Source organism: Lutjanus erythropterus, chromosome 1, assembly GCF_056507025.1.
Source record: "Lutjanus erythropterus isolate fLutEry1 chromosome 1, fLutEry1.hap2, whole genome shotgun sequence".
Taxonomy (NCBI): Eukaryota; Metazoa; Chordata; class Actinopteri; order Lutjaniformes; family Lutjanidae; genus Lutjanus; species Lutjanus erythropterus.
The window spans coordinates 39,848,748-39,861,293 of NC_139317.1; the positions used below are offsets into that span (position 1 = coordinate 39,848,748).

A 12,546-nucleotide genomic window follows, 5' to 3' on the forward strand; every position below is an offset into this window, starting at 1 on the left:
AGCCAATAAATAACCTCATCTACTACAGTCATTTGACCTGGGAACTGATGGCGATGGTAGCCTTTCCCACTAAAGACAAGAGCCTGGTGTGTTTGTCTGGGTTTTTGGTCCAGTGAAGGGGAAGGGGGGGGCTTCTGTCTGCTCTGTGTGTGTGTATGAGTGTGTATCTTTCTCTGCAGCTCTCCCAAAAAGACAGCAGAGCAGAGAGAGAGACAGCGATGTAACTGTTGATTGCGATGTCTTTATCTCAACCTCACCACCTTTGCACATTTTTAGCTGGGGGCTACGCACGGTACCCAAAGGCTGATACCCAGAAACATCTAGAACACAACAAAATATGAGAAAATAGGAAAATACAGTCAGAGGGCAGCGTCTGTGCAGATAGACACCAACACACACATCCAATGTGTCATAAGTGATGATTTACCTGGATTATGTTTATGAGTCTATGCATTGTTTCTTAGGAAAATCTTGCATATAGGAGGCCTTTAAAGGAACAGTTTGACATTTTGGGAAACATGCTTTTTCACTTTCTCGATCGATACCATTCTTATAGAAAATTCATTTACATGAACTCTGCGCAGAAACAAAGTATTACTGCGACAGAAGCAGTTTGTTGGGAAAGCCCACAACTAGAAGCACAATGTTCTGCTAAACTCTGAGTCTGATTTGTTGCTGTGGTTCTGTAGTGCAGACTCCTTTCACTGGTCTAGGAGAGATCTGAGAGTGTGTCGTCTTTTAAGTTGCTCAGTTTGGAGAGATGGCAGAACACTCCCTCCATTTAATTAGTCCTCAACAACTCCATGCTCTGCTCATGCAGCCCTTCATCTTCAGCTAGACCCTTTGAAGGCTGTACAGTTTTACTGGGTGTTCCTGATTGATTCTAACAGACCAGCTGAGCCGCTGAAGAACTGAAGGGAGGTGGATGTCACGGCAAACAGACATTTTAAATAAGATAAGGCTTTGTGCATGGTTGACGACCAAATGGAGGATGATAATTGACTAAGCAGGGAGAGGTAAGATGGAGGCTCGGCGTCAGGCTGCAGACGGTCTGGCTTCAGGTCGGCCCAGAGAGAGTTGTGGTGATGGGTGATGGCCACAGTGATGGCAGCCTGTTTGAAAGGGGAACTGAAGGTAACCTGGGAGATTGTGAAATACGGCGATGACTCAGAGAGGTTAAATGGAACAAGAGAGTGACAGCTCCTCTCATTCTCATTTGATTGGAGACAGAAAGCTGTCATGTGCTCAATGCAGTCTTTAATGAGTTTTTCAAATTTCATTAATGGAAAAATTTCAAAGAGAAGCACAAAAAGAAGTTCTAGATGGGATCAAGGGACCAGGCGGCACCTGAGGAACCGATCACATTTTGATAGAGCTCTGGATGACACTTGAAAAGACAACTCTCAAAGGGCTTTCATGTCTGTTTAGATGTTAAAAAAATGACGCTTCACCTCAGATTAGGTCAGAAGGACTCTGACAGGTGGTGGTACTATCAACCAGTGATCTGCCCAAAAAGTCTTTCACAATGGAAGAGACAGACATTTCAAACAGAACTATCCAATGAACTTTAGAGAATATTAAATGTGACACGATTATTTCAATTAAATAACACTGAAATAATTAAGTAATGGAATATTTACAATGCACTGAAAAATTAAATGTAATTAAATTAAATTAAATAAATAAGCTAAAGAATTACCTCTGCATGATTACATCTAATTGTTTCAGCACAATACACAGGCAAAGCAATCCTCAGTCTGCTCTGCTTGCGTGTGCGTGTGTGTGTGTGTGTGTGTGTGTGTGTGTGTGTGTGTGTGTGTGTGTGTAACACTCTCTCTGCAGCTCTAACAGACTGAGAGCAGAGGAATGAGACAGACAGAAAAAAACAGAGCACAGAAAAATTAGAGAGCATAAGAAAGGCAGGCAGTGGGCAGGATCTCTGCAGGGATTATGTTTATATAAGTCAATGCATAGTTTTTTTCTATGCCTTTTCATTTTCAGAAAAGTAACTGTTTTGGTCATACGAGGATTTTCATTTGATTTTGAATTTATTTAATTATCCCCGCCAGGTGCAGCTGGGAGGATATTATGTGATTGCCTCTGTGTGTGCGTGCATGATCCATGGACCTGCATCTTATCCGCAGCTAATCTCAATTACTACTGAACCGATCAACCTAATTTTTTTTTTTTTTTTTGTGCACATTCATGACTGTATGCCGAAAGACCTCTGTGATTCACAATTTGGAAAAACTTTATCTTTTTAAATACTTTTATACCTCGTTAGGCATTATGTTGTAATGACATCTCAGGTGAACACAAAATCTCAAGAACGGCTTGAGGGAATTTCTTCGAATTTGACACAAATGACCACTTGGTTTCAAGGATGAACTGATTAAATTTTGGTTGTCAAAGGTCAAAGTCACAGTGACATCATTAAACACATTTTTGGGTGTAACTCAAGAGTTCCTACACTTGTTATGACATAATTATACACAAATATCTAATAAGATGAAATGATGAAGTGATGACATTTTATATCCAAAAGGTCAAAGTTGTGTGACATCTGTGACATCATAAGGTTCAGCTCTCTATCAGCCCTCTGTCCTCTGCTGTAAAACATTGTCTCTAAGTGAAGACAGCATGTTTCTCACTGGAAATTATTCATGGGAATAACACATGTACTGAATAGTGATCACTTCCATTTAGCTAAAAAATACACTTAATACCTTTTATTAAATTCCTTCAAATGTACAGGTCAATATAGCAGTAAATTAAATGTCTTCACTTCATGCATTATGTGAAGCTGGACAGATATGGATTGGTTGGTGGAGACATGGCATTCAGAGGCTCAGTATGTGGGCCAACTGAGTTATCAGGCCACCATTCAATGTTTTGACTTCTCTCTTTTAAACGACCATCGACAGCTGACCTCTCACTCATCTTAACTCATCGACAGCTGCTTCAGTTTGAAATCTTGCTTCAGCTAGGAGCAACATATGTGCAGGTCATGTTAATTTGCAAAACTTTGCAAATTAGTTGTGGTGACTTTGCAGTAGGTGCTTCACCACCTGGCAGGGATCTCTTCTAGTTTCATTACCTTTTAAAAAATTCATTGTCATTATTATATCCTTGTCACATCTTGTCTTTAATATAATATTGCCCAATGAAATGCAATGGCTTCCTATATCAGTCTGAATTGTTCTCAGCTCTGACATATTGATACAATAATAGAAATAACTATGAATTGTCCAACTGAAAATGTAAATTTAGTAAAAATCCAACATGTAGAACTTGAGCTGGCATGTCATTGTGTGGCATCCACTCCAGTGACTGCATCTTCTCTTGCTCGTCAAGTGTTTAATACTTTATTGGCTTTCCGTTTTCATTAGCTTTATTCCTATTAGAAGTTGAATGATGATGCTTGGGAAAACTGTATAATGCCAGAATCCCACTAAGGAAAATTTGTCATAAGTAACATAACACACAACAGATGTAGGCCTTGCAGAAAATAGAGGAGAGAGGTGGTTGGGGAACTGGAATGGTGTTTTCCAGTACTATTACAATAGGCTCATAATTACATCAAAGCCTGGTTCCCATAAGTACATTTAAAGGTTTTGCTTGCTGTTATCATTCCTACTGTTCATAATGGCCATTAAGAGATCCATGCACTTCCAGTGTAAGACAGGGAACAAAACCCAGTCCCCCAAAACCCTCCGTCTGAGCTAAAACATATTCTTAAGTTTATCTGAAGCTAACACGAGGCTCAGCAGTCTGTCTAGTGGTTATCTTCCAAAGTGTTTCTAATAAGAATTTCCCTCTTTTGCAGTGAGAGGATCTATTTAAGTCAAATTTGAAATTGTGAAGCTTTAACATATAAACAATTTGGTTATTTTACATAAAGGCACCAGCAGAACACATGTACACCAGAGTGCTGTTTATTTAAAGCGATGTAAGTTCTTCCACTCCAGGATTTTAATATGGGGTGCTGTTAAAATGAAAATTTGTGTTAAACATATTGTATTAGAAGGATTATTGCATTATTATGTATTATTATGTAGAGTATGAAAGCATCAGTGCAATTTTACCATAATGGTGCTCTGCCGGGCTCTCTTGGATAAACAATGCAGAGACAACATCAATTTAATTTGATGCCATCTAGTCTCAAAACTGCCTTGATAATTACATTTTGAACATTAAATCATTTTCATCCAGCCTCCCACTGAAAAGTTTCCCCACCGTCCAAACCTTACAGACTCCAACCCAGACAGAACCAAACAGAATCATTATGTTGTATCTCTTCCAAAGTCTAATTAACTCAGGATTACTGTTTATCAAAATATCACCATACAGATGCTTTTGCTACTTAAGGTGCCAACATGTCGACATATTGATAATCATTAGTCCTGAGCTGCTTTTAATTTAACATCTTTACCAAAGACAGACATCTTTGACTTGTGATACAGTATGTAGGAGATTATGTAAAATAGAAACCCGTGAAATCAACACCTAAAGAGACAGCATTAATATTTATATTGGCCTCATTTCCATACATGTTTAAATAATTTACTCTTATATGGACCAAAGGGTCTTACACTTGTAGTAAAAGTATAAATCAAAGATTTTCATTTTTTCTTGTTTTACAGCACTAAAGCAAAGTAGATTTAATGTGACCCTCGCCAGTTACAAATATAAAATACTTGGTACAAGGCAGATTAATTTCTCATTTTACAATGCAGGGTTGTATAATGACATTGAGTTATAGTTCCCTTAAAAATAAATGTTACATACAAGTAAAAAAAATATTTACTGTAGACTGGTTTTAAGAAATAATAAGTCATAGAAATAAAAATAAAACTAGTGAATACTTCTGTATCTCTTGCCAGATGACAGTAGGGTAAAACTTCACCTCACTAATGACACTGAGGTTTGATAGATGGACAGTCGGGATGTCAAGATCCTCAAAATTATACAATTGGGTTTGACTTTCTCATCAATTTGTGATGTTGATTCTCAGGAACATAAAAATGTTCACCTCTTCCATGTAATACATGTTTGCACTACTAATTTCCATCAAGTCAGTATATAGATTCAACTTTGGCAGCAATTCCAGCCTTGAATCTGTGTCTTTATCAATTTCGTATTTTTGGCCCATTTTCTTTTCTTTTTCATAACTACTCACGCTCTGTTGGGTTGCAAAGGGATCATGTCTGAAGCCTTTTTCAAGTCCAGCCACAAATTCTTAATTGGACTGAGATCTGGACTCTGGCTGGGCTGCTCCGGGACATTAACACTGTTGCTCGGAGCGTTCCTTTGTTTCACTTAAATCCCGGACCTTCCACATGCAGGTGTGTTTAAATCAATTAAAACCCCCTTGACAACTCACAGATGATCTCAATTTAACTGATTAGGTGACTTCTGAAACGAAAATGGCTGAACCAGTGATTGTTAAGGGGATAAATTAGATTTCTTTTAAAGTGGGGTTTTATGAGGTACTCAAGTCAGTGTATTTCCTATAGTAGATGGTGGTCAGCACACCCACAGTTTGGAGAAGCAGCAGGGGAACTGGAGCTGACAGGGTCAGCAGCAAAATGTATTTTAGCCACTTAAAAATGAGGCCCCTCTCTGCTTCTCCAAACTGGAAGCATGTCGACCACCATTTGCTGTAGGTAATACACTCACTATCAACAAGTACCTCGTATAATCACACTTCAAATAATCCAAACTATCCCTTTAAGGTGTGTCCCTACTAGAGACTGACACAAACATATACTTGTAATTCATTCATAACTTTTTTCTGTCTGTAATTACTTTAGATCACATTGTAGAGATGTGTTTTCACTTTGACATTAAAGGGTGTTTTTCTGTTGATCTGTGTTAAAAAAGCTCACATTATATCTACTTTGATTCAATGTTCTAAATCAAGAAAACATGACATCTTAAAAGGAGGTGAAAAGGGGGTTTAAAGTAAAATACTTATAAAACCTCAAAGTAGAAAGCTTCTAATAAATCTAACCTAATAGTTCAATTCATGTGTATTTGCTCTGTACAGACTTAATGATGTTTTACTGATATTGTTGTAGGGGAGACTGGGGATTGCTGTAACGCTGTTACACTGTCAGTTTGACCAGTCAGAAAATTCACATACATTCCCTTTTCCTTTTTGAAATCACAGTATAATCGGTATGTCTCAGTGAGCAATATTGTAGATTTTATTACAAAAAAGATTTTCAGGTAAGAATTTTTTGGTTTTTATTTTATCATGATTGTACATGATATGTGTGGTTTGACTTACATAAGCTAAACTAGCAGTTTCTCTTGTTTAATTTGATGCATTGCATTCATGTTACCTTGTTCTCCACATGAAAGAAAATTAGTTTTGTTTGAAACAGACTTAAAAATATGTCACATAATTACAATTTTAGGTTCTCTTCAGAAAAAAAATTGTAATGCAAAAATATCATCCCTATCACAATTTCAACCAAAATAATTGCAGCATGACTTTTTAATGTAAATGGAACCCTATTGCATTTCAATTCATCCACAGTTCTATCCACAGCTAGTGTTACAACTCACCCCAGTAGTGGGTTAGGTTGTAACAGCGCAAAACATCATATTTGACATGAACTCACACAATCTGTGATACTCTAGTAGACATCTGAGAGAGTTTTATTCATTGTAGACAAATATTGATGTGTATCAAAGTGTGAGATCTGGCAAGGGGAACCAGTCAGTATCTGGTGCTGACATAAAAAAAAATGTTACTACTGTTCCTGGTCTCCCCTAAATTATTTTGTATTATAGATATTACAAATAAAATTATTCATAAGATTACTATCTTACTTTATGTATATGATTATTCTGGCTTTTAGATGTTCAGTTAAAATTTTAATACTCATTTTTCATTATTTATATTTTGATGTTATAATATACTCATGTTGCTGAAGTCTTTATATGGAAAGTCTGGCTGTAATCACTGTTGATTGCAGGCAGTTTCTGCAGGTGTCAGTATGACTGTAGCCGGTAGGAGGGACTTGAAGCTCCAACTTCTCATTTTGTGTCTCTCTGCTCTCCAGCCAGTCGTCCTGGTCCTGCTTGGAGAGAGACGACGACATCAGCAGCGGCAGCAGCAGCAGCAGCAGCACGGCATTCCGGGGGAACACCATGCATCTTAGGCTGAAGACACGACCGGAGCCTCACATCATCATTACCACGCTTTCTTCTATTTGATTTGCGTATTTTTTTTGTTTCGTCTTTTTCCTTTCTGTTTTTTTCTTTCTCCTCCTTTTCTTTCACCCAATCTCTGACGCGCAAGGACACTACAGCATCCATCCACACGGCAGAGAAACGCTCGCATAGAGCATCCTCTGTACAGACGCACCACCATCCTCCTCCTTCCTCCTTTTCCTCCTACTCTCCTCCTCTCCTCTCTCCTGTTCTGTTCTAACCCAGAGGACGTCGGGACCTCTTCAATCCCCCCCTTCTCTTCTCGCCCGGAGACATGGATCTATGGTTTCACTCGATCCGGATTTGCTGGTGGAGGGTTTTGTTTCTGATGAGTGTTTTCCAGGACTATCTGAGCTCCATGCTGGACTGCCCGCCGACCTGCAGCTGCTCTCAAACAGAGATCTATTGCAATAAGTCCGACAACGGCAGGTTTTTCCCTTTACTCGCCCTGCAAGACACTGGGAGCAATGGGACCAGCGTTGACATAGCAGAGTTATTCAAAAACATCAGCTCGATGTGAGTAAGATGCGGATTTTTCTATTTGAATCATTAATTGATCTCATCCTCTGCCTGTGCTTTCAGGGTGTCTGTTGCTTTCTGCGCACTGATCTGATTTGCTGGGCTGATTATTTCTCATTTTGAGACTTTTTTGCACTTCTGCCAATCTGTTAAGTGGCCTTATATGATGATAAGCGTGAGGATAAACGCGCGTAATCTGCGTCGTGTGTGCGCAATGAGACAAACCCTTTGCAACCTTGTCAGACATGGCAACAAACTACTTGATCTTGAACCTTCTGTGTGTGTCGGATTTTTTCCCACTGTGTTCGTGTGTGTGCGTGTGTGTGTGTGTGTGTGTGTGTGTGTGCACATAAAGTTGCTCCTCCGCAGCGGCTCCGCAGGCCCTAACACACGGCCGAATAACAGAAGGATGTTGCGGAGAGAGAAACCTCACATCACCCATTCATTCGCTTGATTCCCGTCCTCATGTGCGGCAACTGCTCCGACAGATTGTGCTAAATGAAACAGAAATAAACGGTGCAGCAAGGTCAAACAGTTACATTTCAGCCCCGCATCCTCCGAGACCGACAAACTTTATTACGTCCACATGATGCGGAGGGGGGCGCAAACGTCACTTGTAGCTTTATTCCCTTCTCCCCCCCTTAAAAAAAGATGGATGGACGTATAGCTTTTGGGGTTTTAAAGGATTCATGAGCTTAAAACAGTGGATCTATGATGACGGCACCCCCCCCTCACACACACACACACACACACACACACACACCCACACACCCCCAGAAGTACATTTTCATTCTGCATCCTCTCCCTCCCCTCCTCTTCTTCTCCTCTCTTTCTCTGGCATCGATCCTTCCTGCCAACATCAAAGCTTTCTTTCTTGAAAAGTCAGAAAAAAAAGGAAGAGAGCCGAGCTCGGGCCTTAAAATAAGACCTCTGGTGTCGATGAGGAGGCTGATTTGCATATAAAGTAAACATCTCCAGCGTTAACGCAACTGGAATTCCCCGCACGGCTTCCTCCGCGTCGTCTTTTTACGCCACAAAGGACTTTTCCTCCTCTAGTCAGGTTTTTTTTGGGGTGGGGGGTGTTGGGGGGTGGGTTGGGGATCCGGTTTATCCGTTTGAGGGAACTTACTTAGTGACACGGTTCAGCGCTTTGCCGTGCCACTAGAGGGTAGCCTGGTACCCTCTATGCACTGGGAATCAAGTGCTCCTTCTTTTACAACACTGGAGTCATTTACGTGACTGTTTTATCAGAGGGAGTTTTTAGTCAAATTAGGGGAAGAATAAAGCAGAATCAAAGATGCTAAAGAGATGACAGGTCAGGAGGTCGCAGCATGCTTTTAGTGATTAGTGTGACCCCTGAGTGACCCCCAGGATAAAGATTTCCTCGTACAACCTGCTCCACTCATTTATTTCCCCTCTTATCCATTTAGATTAACAGTAAAACAGCTCACCTCCTGGGTTTTCATGTTAAAATTGCTCGGATCCAGTTCACAGTGAGCTCAAAGTCGCACATTGATTGCCTTTTTGCCTTTGAGAAAGCCTAATACAATTGACCCAGGACTAATTGTGCATTTCATGGCGCCTAGCCAGCAGGCCGCTTGTTTTCTAGCTGCTCAGCATGGACGGCAACCTCCACCCAACACCAGCAGCAGCTCAATGACAGCATATCAGAGACAATGCTTCTCAATGTCACATCATCTGAGAGCGGTTCATACATTCAAAGCACACAGAGATGAGTCACGTTTGATGAAAAATCTCATGCAGGTTCGGTAGATCTTTTTGTTTGTATGAAATTAATTTTTCCCTTTTAATTTAAAGCCATAATGTGCAACGTTTTCCCCAAAACAACAAAAACAAACCAATATATATAGACTCATGTAAACATAATCCCTTTCAGTCATCACTTATGACCCACTAGAAGTGTGTGGTGGTGGCTATGTCTGCAGAGACCCTGCCCTCTGCCTCCATTTCCTTATTTTCCCATTATTTTTAATGTAAAGCGTCAGTATTTGCCTCCTGGAAAAGAGAGTCAACAATCAGCTATCTTTTGGTGCATTTAGGAACAGCTTGGAGAAATCCTACTGATTCTACCTTTAAAGTACCTCTGTTTTCCTTTTTTAATAAAATAAAAGGAGTCAGCCATGATATAAGCATGTCCACAAAAATGGCATGAAATGTTTTAGACAATGAATGAATTATGTATGTATGACTGTAAAACAAAAACAATGCAGCAGTCAATAGCAGTCCTTGTATAAAGTTATAATAAAAGAAATAGAATACTTAACCATGTAATCACACAGTAAATATTGTCACAGTCTGGTCTGATATTGAGACATTTTTAATTGCATCATTGCTAGTTTCAGTATATTGTTATGGGTGCCCGACAGATACTGGATTTTGGCCAGTGTTGAGTGAAAAATTTTGGTATTGATGTAACAGCCAGTATTTAATATAGGGAACATAAATATGTACATAAACACATTTTTTGCAACAATCCCTTAAAAGTGATGAATACTTGTGGCAACGATATGTAACAGAGGCAAGATTTTTTACAGTTCACAGTGAACATTATTGAAAACTATAGTCCAAAATGACATCACTGAAATAGTAAACCTTTACCTATATTTTTAATAATAATTAGAATAACATAAAAATAACTATGTATTAAAATGACTCAAATAGAGAAAAATATATTAAACCACAATTAAAACAAATCATCAAATTTTGGATGAGCAATATGGCTTTTAAATAATACCTCAATATTTTTAGGCTATGCTGCGATATCTCCATATAAAATACAATATGTTTCTGAAATAACGTGCCATAAATTGTCAAATACTGATTATCTTACACAGTATTTCTGTGTTTTCTGTAGATTAAACCACCCTTCAGTATATAAAGTAGGGATGAAATAAGTAAGGGATATGGACAAAATCAAATACATGTCCACAGTCTGGTAAGTTAAGAAAATGACATCCCTTTACTGTAGTGCAGAATTTAAAACCAGGTAAAGACAACACTTATTCCATATCACAATATAATGATATTTAATATATAAGAGGATATCTAGTCTCTTATCTTGATATTGATATAATATCTTTATATATCCTAGATCAAATACACATGAAATCCTGCTTATAAAGCAAATAAATAAAAACAATCTGTTTTAACACTGGTGGTTTTTGAACAACTTATATGCCAATACCAATATACACAGATTTAGCTTTGATTGGCCAGTACTGGGCGGATAATATCAGCTGGTCGATATATCGGTCGGGTTCTAACTGTTACATCCCTGGTGTTCAGTTCTGTGCAGTTATGATGTAATTAAAAATATGAAAATGGTACACAGTTAATTATAAAACAACAGCACACAGTCACTCACAGCATATCTATAATTACATTGTGCAAAGTGTAACATATACATGAACATGTTGAATAAATAATAGTTGTTAATTGCTAGGTGCTAATTTATTATCTGGCCAGAAAGCGTACTCTTTAAAAATAATAAGCAGTATCCTTAGTAATACAGAGCAGTCAGTGAGGGGGGCCACATACAGTACAAAATGTCCTGAATTGCATGAATTTAGCTAACAAGAAGTCTATTTCTCTCATCACGAGGGAAACATCGAGGCATGGGGACAATTTATGGAGATGGAAAACCAGAGCGAAGCCTCCTAGCAGGAACTGTGGTGCGATTGGCCAGCCAAAGAAAACTGCCAAGTCCAGATAATAGTTTTCCAGTTCTCTCACATTAGAGATTCATCACAAGAGGCATCACTGTTTGAAGTGGATAAGATAAGGCCTTGCTGTGATACTTGAAGAAAAAACGGTTTTCTGAGAGCAGCTGGAGCATTTGACAGGTTTGTGTGAGTGCGGCTCTGAGTGTGCGCGTTTTGTTTGCAGAATCCAATCAGTGATTCCACCTCTGGTGGTGACGTTTGGCCTCATTTTGTTTTACTGCTTTTTTTTGTACCTTTTGGGAGGGTGGTTGGTATGGAGAGCACCATAGAATTAGATCAGTCTGTACAGTCATCAGTGTGCCAGCAACTGCGTAATGTCTCCTATATGTGTTTAGATAAAATCACCCCTGTGCCCTTCTCGTCTCTTAAGTACATCCTTCAATTCAAGTCTGATAATTGTATATTGTATGTATATGTATTCACCAGCATGGGTTAGGTTATGCATTCACTGTCACTGCAAAGCACTCAACTATTAAATCAGTTTGTGAGAATCAGTAAAGACGACAAAGGTTCATCTTTGATGGCATAATATTAGTAATAGTCAATTTATAACTGGTTATATAATATAATATTCAAAGGATAATGCTACAAGGACGCTGTAGTCACATCCTCATCATTAACATGTAAAAATTAAAACTTTGGAGTCCCTAAAAAGCCCTGAAAGATGATGATTGAACCTTGTACGCACAAGATGGAAACATTTCTTCGAGGCACCAAAACACCAGCTTTAACCAAAACTTTGGTTGAAACTTAATTTTACAGATAATTACAAGACAGTTACAAAGAATATGATAAGATTCTCTTAGAGAAATAACATTTTGCAATTTTCTTTTTCACTTATCTCCACATCTGGCAAAGAAAAGAGGTCAAGCACAAGTTAATTTTTTAAATCCCACAGTTTCCCAGGAACGTTACTCTACGTTTGTAGTGACATTATAGCACTGAACAAAAGCATAATGCAGGTCATAATCTAATTAAAAATCCAGAATCTATGAATATTTAAATACTTTTTGTTTTAAAAGTTTAACTAATGGACACAAGATGCCTCTTACTTCACTGT

At 38.6% G+C, this 12,546-nt stretch overlaps 1 protein-coding gene across 2 annotated transcripts in view; it reads left to right on the forward strand.

Annotated features, from left to right (window-relative positions):
• The first annotated feature begins 7,096 nt into the window (after positions 1 to 7,096).
• Positions 7,097 to 12,546, forward strand: part of ntrk3b (neurotrophic tyrosine kinase, receptor, type 3b) — a 292,291-nt gene continuing 286,841 nt past the window's right edge. For both annotated transcript variants that reach the window (XM_084721783.1, XM_084721791.1), the window contains exon 1: positions 7,097 to 7,740. In XM_084721783.1, the coding sequence (XP_084577909.1) occupies positions 7,499 to 7,740 (242 nt within the window). In that variant the 5' untranslated portion in view covers positions 7,097 to 7,498. The remainder of the gene's footprint in view (positions 7,741 to 12,546) is intronic.